This window comes from Falco punctatus, assembly GCF_963210335.1.
Source record: "Falco punctatus genome assembly, chromosome: 14".
NCBI classification, from domain to species: Eukaryota; Metazoa; Chordata; class Aves; order Falconiformes; family Falconidae; genus Falco; species Falco punctatus.
Genome location: NC_137594.1, coordinates 20,866,691 through 20,894,200, shown reverse-complemented (window position 1 = coordinate 20,894,200; position 27,510 = coordinate 20,866,691). Strand labels below are relative to the sequence as shown.

Here is a 27,510-nt window from a genome sequence, read left to right as displayed (position 1 = left end):
CTCACGGTTTTCCTTACAGGAGCTAGGCCCCGCTCGGCCACAGTGGAATAACCAGGTTCACAAAACAAATTTCTTCCGAAGACGGCTGCGCCCGGCCGGCTCCAGGGGAACGCGTCTTCCCGGCGGGGCCCGTTATCACCGGGCCGTGGCCCCCGGCGCCCTCCCGGCGCTCCCGCGCATGCGCACGGCGCGGCAGGGGGCGGTGCACCGCGCATGGCCCCGCCCCCGGCACGGGGCTCTCGCGAGAGCGCCGTGATAAACAGCGCACAAAATGGCGGCGGCAGGCCCAGGGGCGGCGGTGGCGGCACGGTGAGCGCGGCGGGCGGGGGAGGGTGGCGGGATGGTGGTCCTGCCGGTGCTGCCGCCGCGCCTGCCGCGCTGCTTCCGTGCGTGGGCTCGGGAGGACGCGGAGCGGGGCGGGCAGCGCCCGGGCCTGCAGCAGCCGGTCGCCGTTCCCGGTATTGGCTCTCCCTCGTCCCTGGGGCTGCCGCGCGGGGCCCTGCCCGCACCCCTCCAGCCTCCCCAGGCCGAGGGCCGGGCTGCGAGCGGCGGCGCTGGCCCGCACGGCGTCTGCCGGCTCCCGCCGGGGCTTTAACCGCGCCGGGGTCGCGCTGCCGCCCCGCGGTGGCGGGCGGGGGGCTCGGTCGCTGGCTGTGGCGCGGCGGGGGTGGCACGGGCGGCGCTCCCTGAGGGGGCGGCTCCTCCGCGCCCCCTGAGCCGCCCTGGGGTGCCCTCGTTTTGGGGTACACAGGGGCGGCTGTGCCAGGGGACGGGCGGGCTGCCGAGTGCCGGCCCTGGCCACCTCCACGCCGCAAAGGTCCCAAACAGAATAAGGTTGTGAGCGTGGTTTTCCTTTCCTCTTGGCGTCTCTCATGTTTCAGCATCATGCTTGCATACAGGCTGTATTATTACTGTCTTATAAAACAGCCCTAAGGATGCTTATTTTGCTCATTCGTGTCGTTGCGCTTTAAAATTTTTATTTATTGCTGTAGGGGTTATAAGGCAACGAAGTGTAAGGCAGGCAAAGCTCAGCCAAGGTTGAGGAATCAATGTGTTGGAACTGGGTCCAGTTCAGAGGCACTTTGTAACCACAAACAGTCCAGTCTGGCATGGCATAGTCAGTCAGATAGAAATGGAGGGGAATTCTATCCCTGTTTCAAGGAAATAGTTGAGAATTCTAAATAAAGCTCGATAAAAACGGACAGCTGTCACACGCAGGCTGGATTTGTTCTGTTGTGCTGTGAGGTCAGCCCTCGTCCTGCCAAATAGTGTGAATCCCAGAATAAGGCTCCTACTTTTCAGTCCTGGTCACTGCAGCAACATACCGTTCTGTTTTGCTTCTCCAGGCAGGGTGGCAGACTAGACATAGACATGTTTTTCTTCACTTCCCTTTTGATGGCCTTTTGTCTATCAGCTGCTGGTTAAATGTTTTGAATTTAAAAAAAGACTAACATTGTAATTTTTCTCAAATGCTTCCTGCACCTTGGAACATAAAGGGAAGAGGCTTCTCCTCCATGTGAAAAACACTTCCAGCGCTTTGCTTTAACTTCACATTATTGCATCTGTAACCCCAGCCCTTATTTTCTCAGGTGCCATATTGCACCTTGAAAAAATTAGACTTCTTTTTTTTTTCTTCATGCTGTTTTTTCTCTTTCAAGCACAGGGACTGCAGGTTTGCTTCCTGTAGTGTCTTTTGTCCTTACCAGGCCTTAGTACAGAGTTTGAAGCCAATTCTCCTTGTGTAAAATGGTGTACTTCAGCAGAATTTCTATTTGCCACATTTCTGATTGGAAAAGAACACCGTGCTTTTTTAAGTGCTCATGGGCACTTAAAAAATGATGTTAATATTTTATTTTGCACTTTTTCCTTGCCCTGCAGCTGGCACGTTGTTTTGTTTTCTTTGCTCCACTTACACAAAGAGTGCTCAAATTTGGTTGTCATCATTGTGTGTTCTATAGTCAGGTTAATAGCCAAGTGTTCCACCTGTGCTCTGGTGCAAGCAGGGAAGAGACTTGAACCTTGGTGAAGAATTACTAAATGAAACATATGAACAACTTACTCCATATTATTTCTAATACTAACTGCCAAAGTTGTGTATCTTTTGTGATTTTCAGGCTATACAGTTGCACAAACATGAATCTAATTATTTTCTGTATTACTCTGCCTTACAGATTGGCTTGCAATCAGCTTTGCTAATTCTTCTAGGGAGTTAACTTTGCCATCAGAAATGGAGTACAGGACTCAACTACCACATTCTGAGTGACCGAATCCTTTAATACAAAATGGAGAAAAAGCGTAGAAAGAAATGAGCCTGTTTACTAGGCTTTACCTCAAAAGACCATGAAATCTCTACTTATTTTGGACACAGCTTTAAGAATATCCAGTTGATCAGCACAGTGAAAACAACATTTACCGAAACAAAAATGAACTAGTTTGTAAAGAAGAAAATTGTGATTTGAATATATGGAATTTTTGGAATGAAACCATTTTCTTCTTTGACCATGAAGTTTGCAAACATCTGGTTTGTTCTGGTTGTTATTTTACTCTGTGGCAAAAAACACTTCGGTACCAGACTAGGGAATTCCTCTCAGGAGGCTCATATATGTCCTGGATGTTCTCGCCTTACTTTGAAAGTGGAATTCACTTCAACAGTCGTGGAGCACGGTAATAAAAAGAGTTCAGCAGTAAAAAAAAAATAATCCCTGTGAAGTTCAAGTGTATCTTACTGATTTGTGGCGTTTGTGCAATCATAACATTTAAAGTTTCTGTAGAAGCACATCATCTACTAAATTCTCTGTGTGCAAAAAGAGAAACAGATTTTTTTTTCAAAGGTTCTTGGTTTAACTGGAAATAAGAGTCAAAAAACGAGAGAAGGAAGAGAGGGGGAAATAAAGAGGATGTTAAAAGTGAAAATGAAGTGTGAAGGCTCAGGTGGGCAAGTCTGGTCACTTTGACCTGTTTAGTAGCAGTTTGTTTCAACTCAGCTGGTGGTGTGGTTGAGTCTCTTATGAAATATAACCACAGGTGGGCCTTGAAGGGGTGAGAAAGGCAAGAAGTCTCCTGAGAGTTTGTTCAAGAAAAAGTTTGGAAGTGATAATACGCGCATGGAAAAATTGCAAAGATAATTGTGAAGAGAGCATATGAATGGCAAAGATACCGCTGCTGGGATGGCAAAGGATAGCAGTAGGATGCCTTGACCCTGCATCCACTTGTTGCCTCAGGTACCCGTAGTATTCTCACAGTGAAGCTGTGCATGTGCCTGGGTGCTTACAGGCAGGGTGACAGTAGCGACGTTTCTGTGCGCAGTTAGCCAAAGGCTTACTGTGGTGAATGTGGCGGTGTGTGCTGAAGTCCACTCAGAATCAGCACTGTAGATGGAGGACTGGACTGTTGGGACCAGCGTCGTTCTCTGTGCGTGTTGTAGTTGGTGTCAGTAATTTGCACTAAAACTCAATACCGCGTAGAAGCTAGATTCTTTAAATCGTACACGTCAAGAAGCATGTTGAACTGTCATATCAAGCGGTTTGTACTGCTGGATGTGACATAACAGTAAGTCCATTACCTCTTTCCTGCCCTCCCTACATCGTTTCACCTTTCCATGATACCTACAATTCTATCTTCCTTTCAAAGGTTTTTGTTGTATTTTGCAGGATTCTTGGTGGGGGAAAAACCAAAATAAAAGCATTATGTAGTGCAGAAATAAACTGCAGGTTTCTAAAAGCAATAAAAATGTGCCTCAAATTCTGATTATTTGTTCTGGATAAAGAACAAAAGAAATATTCGGACTTTTACAAAGTCAGTGCATGAGTATGCTGCTTAAACATCAGTTCTGATAAATTGTGCTCTTGTTCCAGAGTATATTGTGGCTTTTAATGGATACTTCACAGCTAAAGCTAGAAGTAAATTTATTTCAAGTGCACTAAAGAGTAGTGATATTGAGAACTGGAGGATTGTACCTCGCAACAACCCAGCCAGTGACTATCCTAGTGATTTTGAAGTTATTCAGATCAATGAGAAACAGAAAGATGGAGTATTGACACTGGAAGATCATCCAAACATCAAGCGTGTAACACCTCAACGTAAGGTCTTCCGATCACTCAAGTATTCGGAGTGTAAGTAATTTCCTGCATGAGATATGCTTTAGAAAAGTTTTCTTAGCCTTGTTTTAGACCATCAGCTTAGCATTAGACAAATGAGAAGTGCCCTACAGTTTTTATTTAATTTACAGAAATCTATTTCTTGGCCTATAAAATTATCAGGGTCTTGTCATACCTTTGCTAAAGCATTCCCATCTACAGCGTAGAAACATTTATTTTGTAGCGGTCAGTCACCTGAGACTATGGACCACCGTATCCCTAGTAGATAAAACAGAAGCTTTTACTGATTTTGATTAGAGAAAATTTGTCTAAAACTTTTGTTATAACAATATGATGTGCATATTTGCATAAAAATCTAATCTTCTGTGGTTTTCCTCATACTGTTACTTTCTTTTCTTCATCCTGATCCTACACAGCTGATCCAACGTTGCACTGCAATGAAACCAGATGGACTCAAAAATGGCAGTCATCTCGTCCCTTGAGAAGAGCAAGTCTTTCTTTAGGTTCTGGCTTCTGGCATGCAACAGGTCGACACTCAAGCAGGCGTTTGCTGAGAGCAATCCCTCGCCAAGTTGCTCAGACCTTGCAGGCAGATGTCCTCTGGCAGATGGGTTACACAGGTATGCTTTTGTCTGTTGGCTTAGAACAATTACCTTCTTTGAAAAACAAGCAAAGTGTAAGGAGAGGCTAAATTAATCTCTTACTGGGTGCTGGTTCTGGAAAGATTGAGAAACTATTTGTTTGGAGTTACGTTGTATACTCACAGAGTGCTCTTCTGTGTGTGTATACTGTTCTCACGAGAAGTTGGGCATATTTATGATCTATGGCTGAATTTCTGAATTGGAGTGTGAGTGTTGTTTGAGATCTAGAACTTACTGAGCTTGTGAATTGCATGCTACAGTAAATAAAAGTTCTCTTTGACTGGATAGATTTGCTAAGAAGCTGAATCAGAAAAAGCGATGCTTTTCTATTATAGGTGCTGGTGTAAGAGTAGCGGTGTTTGACACTGGTCTGAGTGAGAAACATCCACATTTCAAAAATGTAAAGGAGAGAACAAACTGGACGAACGAGAGGACCTTGGATGACGGTGAGTTACTGTGCACCTGGTCCAACTGTTATGGATACTGGTGTGTTCTGTTTTCCGTTGTAAAACTGCTGTTGCTGCTATTGTGCTAACATCTGTTGAAACAGTGTATCTTGAGATTTTAAGCTTAGTTTTGCAGTGTTCTGAGCACTTAGTACTCCTACCAAATTCAACAAAGTATTAAGGTTCTGGGAGGGTGTTGCATAAGACTCTTTAATCATTTGTGGTGTTTCATGGTAACATTTGAAAAATGTCAGAGCATGAAGACATTATGCAGGCATAAATACATTGTCAGAGTAGGTGGAGGTCAGAGCAAACCCCACAAAGCTGTTTCTTTCCTATTCCATTTTATGTATTCTGCTGTTTCACAGTGCATACAAATTTCCATACTTACGAGGGAGAGGATTTTCCTTCTGTACTGTGCATTCCTAAACTAATCAGAGTTTTGGCACCTTCCTGTAAAGTTTTTCTAACCTATATCATTTTCATCAAGAAATGCTGTGCTGGCTCATGCCCATCAACATTCCAAAGAACATTTGTATTTTCTGCAGTATGTTTGTGTTCCTTTTTCTTATGTTGACCTTAACTTGCCCTGACTGTATGCTTTAATTAACTTCATACTGTCTGAGTCAGTCAGTTGGCAATTTAATCCCCTTAAATTTTGAGGTATATGCATATCTTGCTCAGTCCTGTGTGCACCTCCGTAGTTCTGTCATGTATAGTATTTCTTTGCTTTGCAGCACCTGCTTTTGGTAGTTTTGCTTTTCTGTTATTTCTGTGCCCAGATGATTGCTGGACAGGCAGATTTGGAATACAGAAATACAATGTGGACAGTCCAATAAAGCAAAAGCTAAAATTATTGTTTAAGAAGAGAAGAAAATGTGTTTTCGTGTTTCATTGTTCATCCTTAAAAAAATATGGTTCTTGTAGAACCAGGATAAAAATCAAAAAAGAAATTTGCGTAAAAATACGTTGGCCTTGTGACTTGCATTTCCCAAAGTAACTTTTTTCTCATGATTGTGGGGCTCTTGATTTCACTGGTAGCAATCAGGAGTGGATAGACTGGAGAGTGTGTCATCCAGTTTCATCAGCTGGTTGTCTGCCTACACAGTGCTGGGAATTTAATCCCACTGAACCCAGCAGCAAAATATGATTTACAAAGACTAGGACTGAACCCGGTGTTTGTGGTTTGTTGTAAAGTCTGTTAGATTGATGTGATTTTTGGTATAGGTGGTGTTTAACAGTACAGTTCCTTGACAATGAAATGATTTGTTTTCCAGCATCTTTATTTTGTTTCCTTCTCCATGTGATAGGTTTAGGCCATGGGACTTTTGTAGCAGGTGTGATAGCCAGCATGAGAGAATGCCAGGGATTTGCTCCAAATGCAGAACTGCACATTTTTAGAGTGTTCACCAATAACCAGGTAGCTATTTTACATCTGTTTCAATTTCTGCTCTCTAGATTAATGCTGTATTAATCCTTTCCTTTGGGAATATTGCAGTACTTGTAAATGTTGATGTATTTTCTTTGATCAGTGAGAAGGATACATCTTTCTACTTGTAAGATACTACAGGATGTCTTACAGTTTCCAAATCTGGTGTATTTTTCAGAAATAAGGTGTGGAAGTCTGATCTGCTTACTGCTGGAGTAACCACTCAAATGTACTGAGCACTAGAAATACCAGGAAACCATTATCACTTTTATGCTTTATTTTGGTGGTGTTTCTTCTATCAATCTGAAGTCTGTATTGTCGTGGACTCACTGGATGTTCCAATGATGGCTTGCTTTCCCCTCTTTCTTACATAGGTCTCATATACATCTTGGTTTCTGGATGCCTTTAATTATGCAATTTTAAAGAAGATAGATGTATTGAATCTAAGTATTGGTGGGCCAGACTTCATGGATCATCCATTCGTTGACAAAGTTCGTATGAGGAAATAAAACGGTCATGGTGGTTTTTATATCCCTCACACAAACACTGGACTTGCAGAGCTACTTCTTTGCCACAGCTGCTGATAGGTTCTGCTGCTGATGACAGTTTCTGTGGAATTTCATTTACATGAGAGAAATTTTATACAGTGTACAGGCTTTTAGGAATATATTTAAGAAATTATTTAAAAAGACCCCAAACACAACCCAGATATTCACAGAGCTATGGAAGCATGCCCTTTTACCAAATACTGTATGTACTGCTAGAAAGTGTGATTCCCAAGCAGGCAACGAAGTGGGCCCATGATAGAAGACGCTTAACTGACAGGCCCCCCCCCCTTTTGTTTTTTAAATCTCTGCATGGTTAACTTATTTCATAGTAAAAATATGTACAGCATGTATTCAGCAGCAAATTGTTTAAGAACAAATAGGTAAAAAGTACAGGTAGTTGATTTAAGTATGTGTTTTGTTTCAGGATAAGATGGAATTAAGTTTTTGTCTTTGTAAATGCCTGATTCCCTGAATTGTTGATCTATCCTTCAAAATCACTGAGCAAATTAGTTTACTTGCATTTTAAAAAAGGATAAAATCTTTCTTTGTAAGGACTAGTTAAGGGATTTGATGCATAGCTTTTTTCTTTTTTTTGCTTTTTTCTTTTCTTTTTCCTCTTGTCCTCTTGTTTTCCTTTTTTTTTTAATGATGACCTGCATTGAAATATAGTTTGACAGTGACTTCACTACTCTCCCAGATTATTACTGGAGAGGATTCAGAATACCTTGACTTTGGCATCTGGAATCCTTTGTTACAGATAAGAGTTCTTCCTTTGGTGTAACCTAAATACATACGATCAGCAGTGTTGCTGTTGAGGCAGGGTTATTGGTCACATAATCTTAAGAAAGTTTGGAGCTTAATACAGTGAAATGTATTTTATAAGTCTCAGTAAGAAAGAGAGGTTGGACTAATTGTTTGCTTATGTCAGATCCCATGGAATGTATGTTTGTTGGAAAAGTTTTTTTGGTGGCACAGCCTTATTGTAAACTTCTATTTTTTGTAGGTATGGGAATTGACGGCCAACAATGTTATCATGGTCTCTGCTATTGGCAATGATGGCCCTTTGTATGGGTAAGTTTCAGTGACCACTTCAAAGAAAAGCAAACATGTTATTATATATTTCTGGAAGTAGTTGTGCTTGGTCAGAAAGTTTTCCCTACTCCTTTTTCTCTGCAATCCGTTTATAGAAAGTGACTCCAGTTAAACACTTCCCATGTCTTTATCACTTGCTGCTGTAGTACAGCAATTTGTGAAGTACTTAGCTAAATTTTTTTCGCTGAGAACAGTGGAAAGTCAGTAGAAGAATGGCAGGACTTCCAGCTGGCATTTCCCTGTTAGTGTGAGCAGACAGCTTTGGGTACTTGGGCTTAGGGCTTAAGGAATATAGAAGGGATCAGGCCAGAATGATGTGTGATATATTTCTAAAATAAATGCCTAAAAATATATTCTGTTTTTTCTTCAAGATACATGGTTTGGTAGTTACTGAGTTAGTTACTGCATTGCTAACTGCCTGAAAAAGTTGCTCTCGCTTGTAAAGAATAACTGTATCAGGTAGGACCAAAATTTGTTTCTGTGGAGGTTACAAAGAGCGTCTGACAAAAATCTGATGGCAGTGTGTCTGTTATCAGGATAAACTTATGACTGTGTCTTGTTTGGTTTGGTGGTTTTTGTTATTTTTTTTGTCTTTCTATCTCCCAACTTGTTCTAGGACTCTCAATAACCCTGCTGACCAGATGGATGTGATTGGAGTAGGTGGCATTGACTTTGAAGATAATATAGCTCGCTTTTCATCTAGGGGAATGACCACTTGGGTAAGATATTTTGACTGTGGCCAGCCACATTTGCAGCCAAAATAAGGGCCTTGGAAAGGCAGCCTTTTTTGAAGGGATAATGCTGTGCAGATGGTATGTGTTGGGGGAGTAACCATTTCATCAAAGATCGGAACAGTTAGAGTTTTTAAGTCTTTAAGCAAGAAGCTTAATGTTCGTTGCAGGGTTTCTCATTATTAATTTTGACAACTATTGACATTCTTGATGTACCTGTAAAACATCCAGTACCTTTTGGCTTACGGTGAGGACTTGCCTGTCTGGTGAAATCTGGAAAAATGAAGGCCTGCTTTTGTGCTTCCTTTAGCTTAAAAATCCTAGGATTTACAGGTACTACATGTAACATTGCACTTACTTGCCTGTTGAACTGAGGTGACGGGTACTGTGCACATGATTTCAGAAGAGACTGCACTGTGATCTTAAGGGGACTGTTACATGCTGCATGTCATTCATTAGCAAAGTAGCAATGTGGTTATCATTTTGTGAGTGGTTTTATGCTTAGCATAGATAGTACAGTAATTGGCAGTAATGTTAATGTTGAAACATTGAGAACTTGAGTCCTCCTTTAGGTGTTACTTGCTGTTCTTTGGTGCTGAGCTTTGGCTAATTTAGTTGATAATTTTACTTCTAAATGACCTGCAGTTGGTTTAAATGCCCAAATGAAGCAACCAGTCTTTGTTGTGTATCAGGGCAATAACGCAGCTGTTTTCTTTTGCAGGAGCTGCCTGGAGGTTATGGTAGAGTGAAGCCTGATATTGTTACTTACGGCTCTGGAGTGAGAGGTTCTGGTATGAAAGGTGGATGCCGCTCGCTCTCTGGGACAAGTGTAGCGTCTCCTGTGGTGGCAGGTGCTGTTACTTTGCTAGTGAGGTAAGTCTTAAATAAGACACTCTAAAAGGATGCTGATGCAGGAGGGTCATTATAAAGGAGCCCACCAAATAAGAGTAAATTGTGTTTACATGTAGGAAAACAAACTTGGAGGATAAAATCACAGTTCTTCTGCCTGAGACATTACCTTGTCTGACAAGCTGTAGGTTTTCTGGGAAAAACTTGAGAACTGTTCTGAATAACAGTTACATATTTGAAAATTTAACTAGGGAGAGCAGTACTATAATTTTGTGATATTTTTAAAATCATTTTGAATGGCTGAGCTTCTGTCAGTTTTATTGTAGAAAAGCAGCTGCTCAAAGTAGGCACCTGTAGCAGATAATTATCTAAATCCTTGTAAATTTTATAGGTTTCAGGGGTTTATGGCTGTTACCCAGTTGCATAAGTCATCTGTTGCATACTGAAGAACTTGAGAGGTGGGAGTTGCAAGTCTGTACTTTGCGTTTGTCATTGCTACTATATAAGGATGAGGTTAACTTTTATTTGAGAAACACGCCAAAAATGTAAAGTCATCATCATAGTTCCTCCATAAAATGGTGCATTTTTCTCTGAACAACAAAGCTATTTTTGTCCCTCAGAAGAGCCACATTGCGAAAGATGTAAGTTTCCAGTTACAGAGGCTTTGATTTTTCAAAGTATTTTATTTAGCATATAACGATACTGCCCTGATTGTAAAGACTGCTAGGCATGGAGCATTCTAAGGAGAAAAATGCATGTAATACTAGTTTTTAAGATAAATGTGTCAGAAGCTTGTCACTCTTCTTCAGCTGTTCCAGTGAGAAATCGAGTAATAACAGACAAATATGAATAGAAGACATTACTCACAGCAAACTGATTTTTACTTTCCTTAAATCAAATGACTGTTAAGGCCGAATGGTAAACAGGACTAGCTAGAAAGTTGGATAAAGGCTGCCTAATGTGATCTCTTGTTTCCCGTTTCAGCACAGTTCAGAAGCGTGAAATGGTGAATCCAGCTAGTATGAAGCAGGCACTTATTGCATCAGCACGTAGACTTCCTGGAGTCAACATGTTTGAACAAGGACATGGCAAGTTGGATCTTCTGAGAGCTTATCAGATCCTCAACAGCTATAAACCACAGGCCAGGTTAATTTTAATCCTTAATTAATCAATGATGCACTATAATCTGCTGTATGTCTTTTAAGAGAGCAGGTGTTGCATGTGTAACTCAGTTGAGCAATCTATGCTTATGCAACAAAGAGAACTTGCACAGATCTTACGTAACCCTGAAGCATGAATTTTGACAAGAGAATGGATGAAAAGCCTAAATTATAGCAGTGTAGGGATTGAAGTGTCTATGAGAGGTAAATTGACTTTCTCTTCTAGCCTCAGATGTTACGAATAATGTAATCTACAACACAATGGAAAAACACTTAAAATTTAACTTCTGAGAAGAGCATTCTCACTGTGCTGAAAAGTTTTTTTTTTGTGTGTGTGTGTGTAAAAATCTTTTCATAAAACCTAAAATAATAAAAAAATAAAGGGGGAGGGAAGAAGATTTTGGGGCGGATTTGGGAAGCAAGTGAGACCTTGGTAGAGTAATTATGACTGGCCTGTCTTATCTGTAATTTTTTTGTAGTTATGCATAGTGGCATGTTCTTACGCTCCTCTGCTTACTGATTATTTTTTTTATTTTCTTTTTTTTTCAATTCTACCTCCTCCATCCTGCTGTAGTTTGAGTCCGAGCTATATTGACTTGACGGAATGTCCCTACATGTGGCCATATTGTTCTCAGCCCATATATTATGGAGGGATGCCAACCATTGTTAATGTTACTATCCTTAATGGTATGGGAGTCACTGGGAGAATTGTAGACAAGGTAAGACTTAACACTGTGCCAAGTCCTGACTGCTAATGTTGCTGAAAGCTTCCCAGAAAAGACTATTTTAGCTATGAATTTCATAGAACAAATCTGATTTCTTACTGCTGAGAGAAAGAGATCCAAAATGTTTGATTTTTAAAGGATACACCCAGATTGATGAGATTTGTCAACATGAACTGTCTACAAGTTTTCAAGCAATGCATTGGTTTCCCGGATGTGTAGTGTTTTGTCTTTATAAAAAATAGTTTGGATTGACAGGTGCTTAGGAGATTTCTTTATATTCTTTGATAGCATTTAGAATCTTGCGGCATAGGGTTTCCTCATCGTTTTTTTGTTGTTGGGTTTTTTGGTGGTTTTTTTTTTGTCTGGAGCATCAGCAATCTCAGTAAAGAATCCTGACATCATAAATCTTGTCTCTTCCATGGGTCTAAACGACCTGAAGGTACTGATTTATCAAGGTCTGCAGCAAAACACCAGGGATGTTGAGCATGTTGGTTGACTAGAGAGGTTTTTATTTTTTAATTTTTTTTTTTTGCTTTAAGTAAGTTTAAATGTAGAACAGATTTGGGAATTGATACAAGTTAAGTAAAACACCCATCCCAAAACTCTAGGCAATGTAAATGAGATTAATTTCAATATTTTAGTGTGAATCCTGAGGTCTGTTTTAGATTTAAGCTTACATTAAAGGGCTTTGAAGCTCTTATCCAACACCATTAGCTTGTGGTAATACTCAGACACAGCTGATGTAAATTGCTTGTGTCTGTCATAGCATTAGCTCTCTTCGTTACCAAAAGGAAATTTTGTGTTCTTACCAATAAATTTTTCACAGAACCCCAAAACATTAAAATATGTGCACTTAAGCAGCGTGCTATTCAGATAGCTTCTTAGAGAGTCCTGCCTCTGAAAAGCCTATACTTCATCTGGATCAGTAAGGCTGTCATGATTAGGCTGATTCACTGACACACCACCAACCCCTTGGGCTTTGTGGACATTTTAAAATTTGGCATAATATTCAGAAAAAGTTAAGGTTTATTATTTCTTTGTACAGAGGAACAGGGCTATGTATGCAAAAGTTAGTGACTGCAAATACTGTTTTACCAATGTTATTTATTCTTCATTTCACAGCCAGACTGGCAACCTTATCTCCCCCAAAATGGGGATAATATTGAAGTGGCTTTCTCATATTCCCCTGTGTTGTGGCCTTGGTCTGGATACTTAGCAATTTCCATCTCTGTAGCAAAGAAAGCAGCATCATGGGAAGGCATTGCTCAAGGTCATGTTATGATCACAGTGTCATCCCCTGCAGAAAATGAAGTAAGTTCTGTGCATTTCTGGTTTTCTGTGTTAATTATTCAAAATTGCTGCCTAATACACAAATACCTCCTTCTTAATGGGTGGTTCTGGTCCTGTCATTTGAAGCATAAGTTAGATTGGGGTCAGGAAATTGAAGAGTACAAATAGTAATCTTTATAGCTGAGAGCAGGATTAACCTGTGAATTGGTCATGCTTTAGAATCAGAAAACCTCCCTTTGAGACTGATTTTTTTAATTTCATTTGTTTATTTTGAAGTTCAAGTAACGTATTTTGAAAAAGATTGCTTAAATATGTTTCTTTTAGAACCTGCGTAACTGTTGCTGAGAAGTTTTTTAAGGTTTTGAACAATTGAACCAAATCACAGTTGTAATGTATTTGAAGTATTTTACATTCTGAGCATAAATATAATCTGTTGACTGCAGAAAGAATACTACAATGATTTAAGGCAAAAGTCATCCAGAGCTGGTACTGGTGACTAAAAGTAGATTGGATACCTCCATTTTTTTTTGGTTTTTTTTACAATCCGCAGTTAACTGGTGAGTGTTCTTCTTGGGGGGAAAAGGATTTCACTGTAGTTTGTTCTGTCCTTCAGTCTAAGAACGGTGCAGAGCAGACTTCAACGGTGAAGCTTCCAATAAAAGTGAAGATTATTCCTACTCCACCTCGTAGTAAGCGAGTCCTTTGGGATCAATATCATAATCTCCGTTATCCACCAGGATACTTCCCCAGGGATAATTTGAGGATGAAGAATGATCCATTAGATTGGTATTTATCTCAGGTTCTATTAAATCAGTATTTCTTGATTGTGTGTTAATGATATGGGATAACTTTAATGAATGCCAGAGAGCTCTGGCCTTTTCCAGTGTGGCATGGGATTATCTTTTCTAAGAAATCCATGAATAGCTCTTGGACTCTGCATGCTTTTGGTGCAGGATTTTTTTTGCGCTGTATGGTTTTACTCACATGAAGTGAAAAGCTTTTAAAATACACATGTAAGACACTGAGATTTTTTTGTTTGGCTTTCGAAGTGGTAGCATTTTTCTTTTCTGCCCTGATTTCTCCCATAAAGTTAAGAGGAGTGTTTTCTTAGCTGTTCCAGTATTCACTTGTCAAAAAAAACGTGAGAAATTTGAAAGATTGAGTGCTAAAGAAGTCTGTTGAGGAAGGGTGTCTTCAAAGCAGGGAGAGGCTTGGCTGTCCTGTTGTCTTTCATAGGTGGCGAGGGAAAGCATCCATAGGAAGAATCACACAGCAGTGTATAAGTGAGGATTAATCGGGTCAGTGACCAAGACACAGGCTTTTGGAAAGCTGCTTGGAGCATACAGATATGGCAAATGGACAGGAACCCTCCACTGAGTTTCAGCAATTATTTACAGGTGGTCCTGGGTGCTTCTTCAAGTTAGTAGTTAAAACTGCTCTTATTGGCTCTTTTGCGAGGAGGAGGAGGTCCTGTGAAGAACATCTGTTCTTAATGCAGTAGTGTTTCTCTGTGATGCGATGCAACCATGATGCAAACATGCAAAAATTGTGCTTTGTAAGGATGTGCTCAATCTCTAGCTTTGTCTGTGTAACTAACTCTTCTCTGTAGCACTTGGAACCAGTGTCATTTGAGAAGAGTTTGCAAAGAGGAGGTGGTGGTTGGAAAACTACAAATTATCATTTGAAAAAAATTGACCTTTTAGAAAGGAAACTAGGAAGTAATCTATAATGAGAGACTCTAAATCAGGTTTCTGCATGCTGGATTTAAATGTCTTCAACACTTTTCTCTTTTCCTAAGGAACGGTGATCATATCCACACAAACTTCAGAGACATGTACCAGCACCTAAGGAGCATGGGGTACTTTGTTGAAGTACTTGGTTCCCCATTTACATGTTTTGATGCAAGCCAGTATGGTAAGCGTGAGTTAGTTGCCTTGTTCTCCATTCTGTTAACTTCCTCCTAAAACGGCCTGGTTTTTGGAAGACCAGTAATGTGGGGATGCAAAGAAAAAAAATCTAATGATAGAACAATATTATAACAGTGGGTGTATTTATATGCTGATACTTAGTTGTGTTGATGCAGAAGCTTGCTTGGAGGGCTAGAAGAAGTAGTGCAGTTTTCTATTTTTACAAGGAAAAAATGAGAGGGAAAGCCCACCTCTGAGTGGGTTAACAGCCTCTCTGTATTCAGTCCCACAAAGGCAGAACTGTATTTGCCAAAAGATTTTGACACAGTCAAAATGCAAAATGAAGCATGATGTGAAGAGCAGACTAAAATCAAGTGTCCGTTCTGGTTGTCTTTTCCCTCAGCAATGGCATTTTAAAACGTTGATATCTGTAGACAGATAAAAGTGGGGAAAGCATTCCATTCAGTCGTATGTGATAGCAAAGCAGTATGTGGCTGGTTTCTTCTCATCAGGAAAGAGACTTGATAGATTTGCCAGGCAGCCCATGCTCTTTTCTGCTCCAGCCTGCCCCTATATTTAACCATGACATGCTGCAACAAGACCCTCTTTTCTTTTGGGCTGCGATGTTCTTCAGTGGCCTGCGAAGTGAGTGTGCATTCTGACAGTTTTCTATTTCTGGAAATGTTGTCAGCAGTAATCTTTTGTTTACCTTGATTCTTCAATAAATACCTCACTGTTGCTTTTTGAGTTCAGTGAGTGAGCAACTTGATACAGAAATGGTAGCACTTACAAAAGTAGCAAAATAATTTATTTTCTGAGACCACTGGTTTTGTAGTTGATAGAGTGCAGCATTAGAGGACTTCTCTGTCCTCTGATTCACCATTATATTGCACCTTGTTTGCTTAGTAGTTTGTGGGGCTTTCAAAATGTCTTCAATGGGAAGAAGTGAGGGGTGAAAAATGCAGTGATCTACCACTTCTCCCTAGCTTGTATTGTTGACAAACTTGGTGAGGGTGCACTTTGTCCCATTGTCTGTGTCATTAACATGCTTTCTACAGGATCTTTCATCAGAAGGCTTGCCAAACAGGCTGCCTGGAGTTGTGGAATTGGCCTGGTTGCAAGGGACTGTGAGACACAGGGCCAGAGTCAGTGGTTTATTGGATTGCTCAGGATATCAGCCTGTCAGGATTTGCATTCTCTTTGAAGATGGAAATTCCACCGCCTCTCTGGGCAATCAGAAAGCGAAGAAGCAAAATGACTTGATATTTAGAAGCCATCTGAAAGCATAAATATGTTTTTGGGGAATAGAAGTATATTTTTCTGGTTGTGCTTCTCAGTGATGCAGAGAAAGTTGTGCTTGTTCACAGGAGTGGGTGAGGATTATATGAAGGTGGCAGTGGCACTTCAGTCAGGTCTTCTAAAATGTGGCTGTAGTTTTCAAGTCTGAAGCAAACAAAGTTTCAGAGTAATTGTTGTCTACCTGGCCTGCAAATCTGCAGTAAGTGAGCAGAGTAGCCTTTAGAATTGGAATAGTGAAAAAACCTTATGAGTAGGGTGCATCTACACTAGCACTTCAGTTTGGGTCAGCAGTCAGTCTCCTGATTGTCCTCTTCTGCCAGAGTCTGGCTCAGTTTATGGAGTATTTGGGTGAGACCAAACTGCAAAATATACACCTGATGTATGCGGGCATTCAGTTCATGAGACCACACAAGCATGAGTCAGAATTAACACCCTTAAAAAGCATACTGTGCTGCCAAACTCATTTTTGGATATGTTTGTAAACTGAATTGTCTGGTATTTCCCGTCCTTAAATGCGACTTCTGTAATGAGCTGCCAGAGCAGGGCATGTGGACCAGATATTGTGCAAAATGTGTGCTTGTGTTGACTTTTGCAGAGGTTGTGTGAATAGCGATAATGTTACAGTGAACAGCCTGGTGAACTCTTGTTTTTGCTTTTACACACAGGGACTTTACTGATGGTGGACAGTGAGGAGGAGTATTTTCCTGAAGAGATCACCAAACTGAGGAGGGATGTTGATAATGGACTTTCACTTATTGTGTTCAGTGACTGGTACAACACATCCGTGATGAGAAAAGTCAAGTTTTATGATGAAAACACAAGGTATTGATTTGTGTCAGTTCTTTGGGGGATAAAGTGCCATAGAATTGCCATTTTATGCACATATTACGCTAAAAATCCCAAATGTAATATGCTGTACTTCATCACTCCCATGCTGCTTGTAAGAAGGGAATACCTGAAGAGCAATATTTATGTTAAGTTGCAGCTTAAGAAGAATAGCTACCTATTTCATCGTGATTGCGAAGGCTCATTTGGTAATGTAATCTTTTTAAGCCAAGAAAAATATTTGCAATGATAAGTAGTTACAAATTGGAGACTGACAAGCAAAGGAAAACGCATGCATTTTCACTTTCAGGGAGCAGAAAGAAAGTGTGCATTGCAAACAGTATTACCAGGTTGTACACCAATTATTGAAGTCATTCCAGTATATTGTATAAAAAGAAAATACACCAGTATCATGAGTGGTGGTAGAGACCCTCATAATTACTGTAGTTGTCAGCCTGTTTTGTATTACTGATAAGCTAGGAAGATCTGTTTTGCTGTTTGTGAGCAAGTAACATTTTGCTTCCTTAGAAAAATGAGAAGCAAATTACATGACTGTCAGTTTTGCCTTACTTAGCCAAACAAAGAAGATAAGACTGAATTTCTTTCTAGCAAACTGAAGTTTTCCATGGAACTGAAATGCACTGAGAACTTCACATTAGTATTACTATTTGTTCAAAAGCATTGGTGTCAAAGAGAGACGGCTGCTCACGCGCCCCGGAGTTAAATAAGTCTTTGAGATGTAGTTCTTTAAGTGACTTTGAAAAAGTCTGCATGTGGGAAGCCACCTGACTTTCATTATGCAAACTCTAGTAGTATATTCTGTATACTAATAAACCGTGCTATGCTGTAATTTTTACAGACAGTGGTGGATGCCTGATACTGGAGGTGCTAATATCCCAGCTCTCAATGATCTGCTTTCTGTCTGGAATATGGCCTTTAGTGATGGGCTGTATGAAGGTGATTTTACCATGGCAAATCATGAAAGTGAGTACTGGAATCATTGCTTGTGCAGGCTACAGCGTGTTGTTTGGGAAAGTAGTTTTATGTGAGAAAGAGATTTGAGTCAGAGTCAAGGGAACTACTCAAATTCAGGGAAAAGAGTCTCACAAGCATGCTTAAATGATTACTTCCTTCGTAGACTGCATTAAAGCCTTTGGTTTTAATTTTGCAATTACTTGGAAATTTTAAATTTTGGAGGAAGAAAATGGATATGGATATTTTCCGTGGAATACACCAGTTTAGACATGCATCGTAACATCCTGAGATGTTTTGTGAATTCCTGTTCTTGCAATCTTTTTAATTGTTCCCCCTGAAATGAAGATGTGTGATTGGTTTCAAGTTCAGACTTTGTGGTTAGGCCACAGGTCTGTGATGACCTTACTGTTTTCTGACTTTCTAGGTCTAGCCATTCCTTCTTTTTATCTGCCCCAGTCATTTGATGTTTTCATGCTTTGCTTCCAAGTCTGTTTTCTGACTGGTTCATTCAGAAAGTGTGTGTAAAAAGAGAAGGCAACAGCACTGAGGGCTGTGTATGCTCACCAGCATGGATTGAAGGAGACAGGTTCTCTGTAGTATAGGTGATGGCTGTTAGTGTGAAATACTACATTTCTCATAGCATTTGATTAAGCTTTTCAGTTTAAAGAAGATCAGGTCAGTCTCCTAAACGGAAAGGCTTGAAAATAGTATGTAAAGGTGAACATGCAAAAGCTGTTCTTTGAAGCGTCTTCTCTGTGAATACATACATTGGTCAAAATGTGCGAGTTCAGAGTGATGTTCCTGGGAATGTTTTCTTCTGCGCTTGTGTTAACAGCTCACTGAAATATGGTGGGAAGGGAAGGAACGTAATTTTTAGTCTAAACTGCACTTTTGTGACGTCTTTCAGTGAATTACGCATCAGGCTGCAGTATTGCAAAGTTTCCAGAAGATGGCATTGTCATTGCACAGACTTTTAAGGATCAAGGTACGCACTTCCTTGTCTTTTTTTCTGTGCTGTAAGCAGAACTTTGGAGTAGGTGCACATGCAAAGTTCTAAAGTCTAAAGGTGTAAAAACAATGATTTAAAAATACATTGATGGAGTAAGTGTTTTTTCATTTTGCCTAGAGCATGTAGTTGGATGCCTAACAGGCAGCTGCAGTGTGACTCTGTATACAATTTTGACATAGTACAGCAATGTCCAAGTGTATATGTGCAGTCTTTTATTGTGTTTGCTCTACGTAAACACATCCACATGTATGTGTGTCATGCATCTTTAGAGGGGAGGGGAGTGTGTCATAATGGTGTTACTTGTCCATGTTTTTCACGAATTTCAACTGCTACTGAAATACATCCCCTAATCATTGCCAAATTTGGTGTAAGTGTTGTGGTAGCTGTGGTGATCTAAGGGTATAGGTAAGGAAAATTTTGGTCGACAAAATATCACCCGCTAGATTCTCATAAGGAAAAATTCTAGGCACACAGGAAGCCAATGCTTGAGCCATCTATTCTCTGTGCATAGCCATTCTCTTTAGCTTTATCATATCTTTTCACTTGTGAGGTGGTAATTCCTATTTTTAATAGCAACAGGCCTTTTTTTTTTTTTTTTTTAATGTTTTTTATGAGCCTTTAGGAAGTGCTATGTAGGACTAAATGACCAGAGCTGTTAGCATGTTGTAGGTCAGGCCTGTGTATATGGGTGAGGAAGGTTTGGCTGTGTGGGCAGAAGCACGTGTATAGCTTCTGATATAACTCGGCAGCTGCCGGAAAAGATCAGCAAGTTCATTGTAGTTTTGACTTACAATGTGCAATAGATATGATTACCTAGCGGAGAAATTTTCCATGTGAGCCTTTTGGAGGGAAGACAATTACCTCTGGAACGCTATATGCTGATGACTTAGGCATTTCCTTATGTGTGAGAGAGAGAATGTGTCAATTTGACAAGTAGCCTGCTAGACCTGCTTTTTTCTGTTGAATTCTTTTCATTGCAACTCATGAAGCAAAAGAACTCTGTGTTTTGCTTCCACTGTGTAAAGGCAGCGTCTCAAGTAAAAGAGACTAAGTACTTAGCATTTGAAATTTGTCTTGTTTTGTTTTTTTAAATGGGTGTTAGAGGTGGGAAACCTTTAGCCTAAAAAAAGCTTTCATTTTAGTTCCTTCATGAATTGGGGTGTTTTCCCTCCTGCTGTTTGTTAGAGCTTTCAGTCCACAGGAGATAAAATGATTGGATGGATTTATAAGATACAAATGGCAGGTTTCTAGCCAGGTCTGCTCTGGGTTTTGCTGCACATACCCATTCATGGGAAGGTTCCTATGCTTTTTTCATCTTTACTGTCCATCAGTTATCTCAGTTATGATTTTAATATCTCACAAACAACAAACGTATTTTAGATTGCCAGTTTATTATTTGGTACTTGCAGGGCTTTTGAAGGCAGGCCTTTAAATGACACTCCTTCAAAAATTATTCTGCGGTAGGATGAGAACCAGGGCAGGGCTGGATGTACTGAAAACTGGCTCTGCACGCCAGTTCAAAGAGCAGCTGGGATGAGGAGGGAGTAAAATTTGCTGAAGGTTAAGGGGGAGGGGAGCAGGGGGAGGTGAGAAAAATCACGTGAGTTTTTGGTTTGGGTTGGGTTTTTTTTCCTTTTTGGCATAAGTATCCTTACTAAACAATACTTTTCTTTGTTCCTGAATTGAAAGCTGAACACACAAAGTGCAAGGGTAACTACTAACTGCAGAGTTCCAGAGACATGTAAGCCCAGCAGTCTTTAAAATGGGCTTCCCCTGAACCGCAGGTTTAATCAGTTTTGCAGCTGCTGCTTACAAAGGGACAGATGTTGTGTTTCACATAATGTCTCTATTCTCTTTTATTAGTTCCGTAGTAGATTTTCTTGTAGGAATAGGTAGGCACGGCAGCAAAGTTGACGAAGAGCAGTGTGCACTGTGATGGCTGATCTTAAGTTACTGTGTCCTGCAGCATTCTGCAGGGCTAAACCAACGTAAAGTGATTTGTAAGGCAGAACGTTTTGATTTTAAATCTGTTGCTGAAAATACTAGGATTTTTCATTCAAGCTTTCATTCATGTTGAAGATAATCTAGGCTGTGAGGTCTTTCTGATTCTCCAACAAAGGAAAACATTAATATCGGTAGGAAACTTCACAATCAGGGTCTTGGAGCAGTTTCATTATTGTAACAACGTGGGGGTTTTGAAAACATATTTCATACATGTGTGACATGAAGAGTGGCATAGCTGCATTTGTAAGTTTGCACTGTAGGCTGTACTGACTTTCAGGTAAATTGATGTTGACGCTTTGCAGGCTATTAAATTTATTTGTGCTTTGCTTTAGGTCTTGAAGTTTTAAAACAGGAGACCGCTGTAATTGAAAATGTCCCTATTTTGGGACTTTACCAAGTTCCTTCTGAAGGTGGTGGCAGAATAGTTTTGTACGGTGATTCTAATTGCTTGGATGACAGCCATCGACAGAAAGGTGTGTAAACTTTGACATGGAGGAAGAGTTACTGTCTTAAGCTAACAACTGAACTATGGGATTTTTACAGCTCCCATCAGAAGTCTGTTTTCTAGGGACTCTCTAAATATTCCCAACAATTAATCACAGTTTCAGCAAAAGACTGCCCCACAAGATAGCCCTCTGATAGATCTGACCATTCCCCCTCCCCCTCCGATAGGGCCCCTTGCCTATCTTTCATTCCACAAGCTTTCTGGGCTGGTTTTGGGGTGGATTTTTTGCAGGGTGGGGTTTGTTTGTTGGGGGTTTTTTGCTTCTTTGGGATGGTTTTGTTTCCAGAAAGCATGTTTGATTTGAAATTGTGAAGAGTCAGTTAGGGGGTCCCTTCACTTTTTGCCCAGTTGCATTTTCAGAATGTTTATGTAGTACAATAGATTTTATCTTTTGAGTTTGCCTGTCAGTGTGCCTCGTTCCCTTTGCAATGTTTACCTTGTTCCCTTGCAATGTTTGCCTTCTTCCCTTTGCAATGTTTCCTGTGAGGATTTATGGTAATGTTCAACATTTTGGTTGTGGACTACTAGTTTCAAGTTCTACTTTGACACAAACCAGCTGGCGTAAATGTGTCAGAAAGCAGGAATTTCTGTTTGGGTTCAAAGTGTTTGTAATTCTGGGTAGTGCGCGTGTGAGCAGCATGTGCATGGTGTTTCTGTGACTCCCAGAGAAGCCATTCCTTCTGCCTACACACTGTTGTTGGTCCTTAGAAAACCTTTTTTCTAGCACTTTTGTCTGGTCTGGCTTTCTGCATTTTTAAGAGATTGATTTGGTTTTTCATGACATGTAAAACACAAGCTGGTGTATCTGTGGCTCAAGAGGCCGATGACACTCCAGTATGTGAGGTTGTCTTCTGTATTTCTACTGAATGTGATGTTCAGCCTGAATTTTCCTCTTGTGATGAAAAGTACATTTATAGTTTTTTAAGCTTTTGTCACCGATATTTTAAAATACTAGGTTATGTAATCCCTCCCTTGCCTAATCTATTTAAATTTAAAGAAACTTACTGCCTAAGGGAGCTTTCTATCTGTAGCTTATTTCTTTCTCTCCCAAACATTTTCTTTTTCTTTGAAAGTTCTCCAGTTTCTCTTTATCTGTCTTTGGGTGGCTTCCAGTGGGTTGCTGTAGCACTGACATGTCAGTGCCTTACGTGCTTGCTGTAGGTTATTGAAAGCACGTAATTTAAGAGAAGATACATAGCTTTGAATTAAGCGATAGAAAACAATGCTTTGTGACATCCCTAATGCTGTTAAATTCAGTGTGACCTGTGAAGCAAGAAAAAGTGGAAGGCTCCAAAGAAATCCTTTAAAATTAGCTTTTAAATTGTGAACCGGGAGCTGTGTCTCCTGCAGAGACATCGGTGGCTTTAACTGAGGTAAATTCCTAACATTTGTGAATATAAATCCTTAAAATCTGATTGACCTCTTTAAAAATCAAAGGTGGGGGCTTAAGGGACACCAGGATTATGAAGATTAAATCCCATTCCCAGCCAACTGTTTCTGGGAGGAGAAGTTCTGAGAAAAAGTTTGCTGTGTGGTGGAAATACCTGATAAGGGATTGTCCTACTCTTGCAAATGGAAGTTTTAGAGAATTGTGGTGTTAATAGCTGGACTGCTTGTTTGTTAGGTGTAGCTCTGGATTAAGGTAGTCATAATTCAGGAGAGAATCAAAGCAAGGGTTCATGTGCTGTTGAAGTGCAAAGGAAACCCACAGTCAGGTATATTGCGACATTGATTCCCAGCCTGGTCTGTACCACAGCTGCTGTAGGTGCTGCTGGGATAAAGCCAGAACCTTTCCCCTTCATTTATGTTTCTTTGAGCTTGGGAAAGCAAATGAGTTATAACTTTCCACTGAAGACACTACCTTGTTCTTACTTTTCTTTGCAAGGTATCTATTTTGTCCTTTCAAAAAACCAGTTGGTTCTCAGTTTTCCTCTTAAAAATGGTATCAGAAGCTCAGAGCTTCCTGTGTTTCCACACCAAAAAACCCTCATAATTTTTGCAGGGACTTGGATGGCCTTGCACAGGCTGGAATTCCCACATTTGATACCTGTTGTTTTTTGTCCTGCTCCCCAAAAGAGCCTGATTTGGTACTCAAGATATTTTAAGAGTGAACAGATTATTTCTGTGTCTGTATATTGGGTGGGGGATTTGGGGTGTGTGTTGGAGGTTGCATCTTTCTGAAATTGGGCCTAGAACCTCAGAAGGAAAGAATCGAGAGCCAGAAAAACTGATGGTACTTCTGAATGTCATCACAGCCTTCTTAACAGAAAGATAAGCCATTTGAAATGTGGCATAATGCATATCTTCTCTGGGGGCTTGGGGCTATGAAATCCACAGATTGCTTTTGGCTCCTGGATTCCCTCCTGCAGTACACTTCTTACGGGGTGACACCGCCAAGTCTCAGCCATTCTGAAAACAGGCAGCGACCTCCGTCAGGAGCAGGCTACTCTCTTCCGGAGCGGATGGAAGGTGAGGGCTTTAATCACCAAGCAGAGCCCACAACGGAGGGGGTGTCTGGGTGGCATTTAGGAATACTCAGGCGGGCCCCTTGAGGTATAAAAATTAAGGCTCGTTTGGTATGAGCTTTACAGTGTTTTGTTTTACTAGAAAAGAGCACTTACTGTGGGGATTTGTTACGATCTAGTTGTGATTTGACTAAAGAAAATGTTCTGTTCATGGAGTGATTTTCAGATGCCTGGTTCTTCTAGGGAGCATTCTAGTTACTAGCTGCAGAGCGTGTATAAAGCTTTCAATCTTGTCTGGTGTGCTGCCAGCAAAACTTGAATTACCCACTGATGTAGGTGCACAGCCTTACTGTTTTGTAAGGTGCCCTTTGGTTAATTCTGAGATTTGGCTACGAGTTGCCGTTACTGTAAAGAGCTTGTGATGTTACCACAGCACTGTTTAGCCAGAGGCAGATGTTGGCAACATTTATCCTGCTAGTCTTTTGGTAACCCAGTGTGCCTCTGCTGTGAGTTGCAGGTAACCATTTGCATCGATACTCAAAGGTGCTCGAGGCTCACTTAGGAGACCCTAAACCCCGGTCCCTTCCTGCTTGTCCTCACCTGTCCTGGGCCAAACCACAGCCTTTGAATGAAACTGCCCCCAGGTTAGTATATGTTTGGCTGACAGTTGCACAAGAAGCCTTGCTTTTGAGTTCAGCTGAAAAATTGTTTCTTCTGCTTTTGAAAGGGACAGCTGGAATGGCTTTCCTGGAGAAATACAGGATTGCAAAGAGGAATGAGTTATGCCTCTTCAGTGCCTAATCCTGGCTCGCCTTATAGCTACGCTATGAAACTAGGGGATTTAAAAAACAGCTTCAGAAGTCAACTCACTGTTGTGATTGAGTTGATCCCAACTTAGAGTGAACAGTCCTGCTTAAATCCATTGTCACTGCATGCCTTTGAAATAGTTTTCTGAAGCAGCTTCTTGAACAGCTGACCTAACTCTGCCTTCTGTTGTATCATTTGTCAGTTGCTTGAAGGAAAACACACCAGCGTATAGCCCATGCTTGTCTGCTGAGCTGCGCATGGTTGCTTTTGGTAGACTGCAAGAATGAGAGTTAGTAAATAGTTGCCAGTCTAAGTATGTCCCTTTGGCTTCTGAATTTAACTTTGGAGATCTGCAGACTGCAGAACCTAAAAAATGATCAAATTATCATTGGGGTCCAAGTTAGTGAGTTAATGTGTAGGTTCCAGCTGTCGCTTTCGCTATGTTTCTACAAAATTCCTTGCATTACTAGAGTGTGAGCAACACCTCTGTCTTTAAATTTCTTCTAGCAACCTTTGGAAACATCAAAAGTTACTGTCAATTGACCTTGATAAAGTGGCTCTGCCCAGTTTTCGACAGAACAGACCCCAAGTGAGACCATTGTCCCCTGGAGAAAGTGGAGCATGGGACATTCCTGGAGGTAAATATTGAAAGTTTGAAAGTCGCTCTTCTGCTTTGCTTGTTGTATAGGCTTTGGGAAAAAAAATTATTAACAATGAAACACAGTGCAACCAGAAGAAAGGCTACGTGTTTATTTTCAGTTGTGAAAAACATGCAAATAATAGTAGAGCTATGTTGTACAAGCTGACTGGTGAAGCCTGAAGGAAATGTTTTTGCATATGAAGAGTTTATTCAGAAGAAAGCATGCGTGACAGATGGGGAAGGAGGTTTTGGTGGGTAGTTGGGGTTTGTTTTGGTGCCGTTCAGAGTGATGAGTGTCAGCAGCAGTCCCAGTCCTTGGGAGCTGTGGCTGGTTACCTCCTGCTAAGTAAAATTCTTTGTGTCAGTGCACAAAAGCGGAGTCCAGAAGAGTTTGTCTGAATGGTGCCTTGGGCAAGGTGTTACACTAACAAATGATGTAGAGCACTTGAAACAGCTTTCAGTCGAATAGTGGGCTGTTCTGCACGAGCTTGGCACTGCAGGCCCGGGTGGAAGTTGTTTGAAAGCCTCACGCATGCACTTCTCCCAGACTGAGCTGCTAGACCAAAAGACGCCTGTAAAAACAAAGTGTTTGATTCTACAGCTTGACCTCACTGTGTGTATGCACGGTGTCTCTGGAGCAAGGACAAAACCACCTTCCTCATGGTATCAGGGTTTGGTGTGATTTATAGAAATTACTTAGTGGTAAAATTATGGTCAAGTATTTACATCTCTTGTCTACAGCAGATTGTAACCCACATCTCCCCTGCAACAACACTTTCATGTGCCCAAGTAGGTCAAAGTGGAAATGCTAGTGCTTTTCTATAATGTTAGTATCCCATCTTGGTTTTGCCCGTCAGTCTGCAGTTGTTAATTGTAGAATCATACAGAATCAGAGAATGGTTTGGGCTGGAAGGGACCTTAAAGACATTTAGTCCTAACTCCCCCTGCAAAGAGCAGGGACACCTTCCCCTAGACCAGGTCGCTCCAAGCCCCGTCCAGCCTGGCCTTGAACGCTTCCAGGGATGGGGCATCCACTGCTGCTCTGGGCAGCCTGTGCCAGTGTCTCACCACCCTGATCTTCCTGTCTGAAATGTGATCTTATTAATAGCTTACTAATAGCGAAAGCCTTTGAACAAAAATTACTGTTGGATCATTTTGGTAGGTGGCATTAACACTGTAAAGACATCGTAGCTCGTGTGGTTACTAAGAGCTTCCAAACCTCTTTGCCTTTCTAGGTATAATGCCTGGCCGGTACAACCAGGATGTAGGACAGACTATTCCGGTCTTTGCTTTTCTTGGTGCCATGGTGGTTCTGGCGTTCTTTGTGGTGCAGATCAACAAAGCGAAGAGCAGGCCAAAGAGACGGAAACCACGAGTGAAACGACCACAGCTTATGCAACAGGTTCATCCACCAAAGACACCTTCTGTGTGAAAGGTCTCGCTTGCCAAAGATGACTTCCTTTTACTGGTTGCTTTCCTGGGTGATCGATCGCTCCCAGTGAAGGTGCAGCAAACACGGCACTGATCGTAATAGTAACTCGCACCTGACATCATCTCATAGTCTTTGGTTTCTGGAGAGAGAAAGAAAATAAAAGGACCTCAGTTGATCATCTGTACATAAAACTGCAGCTTTAAGCAGCCAAAGCCACCAAAGACTTGAATACTGTTGAAATGGCTGCTTAGTCACTACATATCCCAAGAGGGGGAAAATGGACTTTTTTTTTAAGCTGACCAAACTAAAATCTATTTGTTTAGAGGCTATTTTCTATATTTATTGTTGGGGAGGGCGGGGGGAAAAGTCACTTTAAGGACCTCTGCTAAGGAAAAACAAGTGCATTTTTTTGGACGGAATGCAATTTTCTAGAATGATATTATGCTGAAGAGTATAACATACGCAATTAAAGGAGGGAGAGGATGAGAGATACCAGTACAAATCAGTGAGGCATACTCCTGCAGTTTATTTTTATAAAGCCAACTACCAGGACATTTTGTAATTTTTGGTCATGATTTCACCGTTGTTGGTGAAGCAGATTTTCAATAAATATGTTATCTATATGAAGCTAAGA

At 40.9% G+C, this 27,510-nt stretch overlaps 1 protein-coding gene across 2 annotated transcripts; it reads left to right on the top strand.

Moving 5' to 3' along the window:
* Positions 1-191: 191 nt before the first annotated feature.
* Positions 192-27,508, top strand: MBTPS1 (membrane bound transcription factor peptidase, site 1). 2 transcript variants are annotated; one of them, XM_080411113.1, is made up of 23 exons: positions 192-309; positions 2,172-2,664; positions 3,855-4,112; positions 4,514-4,717; positions 5,074-5,184; positions 6,495-6,604; positions 6,988-7,104; positions 8,165-8,232; positions 8,870-8,972; positions 9,706-9,857; positions 10,818-10,979; positions 11,568-11,712; positions 12,841-13,029; positions 13,622-13,794; positions 14,807-14,922; positions 16,880-17,036; positions 17,899-18,023; positions 18,922-18,999; positions 21,360-21,500; positions 23,870-24,001; positions 24,515-24,641; positions 25,312-25,442; positions 26,680-27,508. In XM_080411113.1, exons 2-23 carry the CDS (start codon positions 2,478-2,480, stop codon positions 26,874-26,876), a joined length of 3,183 nt encoding a protein of 1,060 aa, XP_080267239.1. In that variant the 5' UTR covers positions 192-309; positions 2,172-2,477; the 3' UTR covers positions 26,877-27,508. The 2 variants fall into 2 exon arrangements, with proteins under 2 accessions (XP_080267239.1, XP_080267240.1); XM_080411114.1 differs by lacking the exon at positions 6,988-7,104.
* Positions 27,509-27,510: the final 2 nt, after the last annotated feature.

What these genes read in the sequence shown, in the direction of transcription:
- MBTPS1 (XM_080411113.1), top strand. Translation starts at nt 2,478, where the DNA reads ATGAAACCATTTTCTTCTTTGACCATGAAGTTTGCAAACATCTGGTTT. An exon ending in TTTTATGATGAAAACACAAG is followed by an intron (nt 17,037 to 17,898) that starts GTATTGATTTGT and finishes TAATTTTTACAG; the next exon opens with ACAGTGGTGGATGCCTGATA. An exon ending in AGCATGGGACATTCCTGGAG is followed by an intron (nt 25,443 to 26,679) that starts GTAAATATTGAA and finishes TTGCCTTTCTAG; the next exon opens with GTATAATGCCTGGCCGGTAC.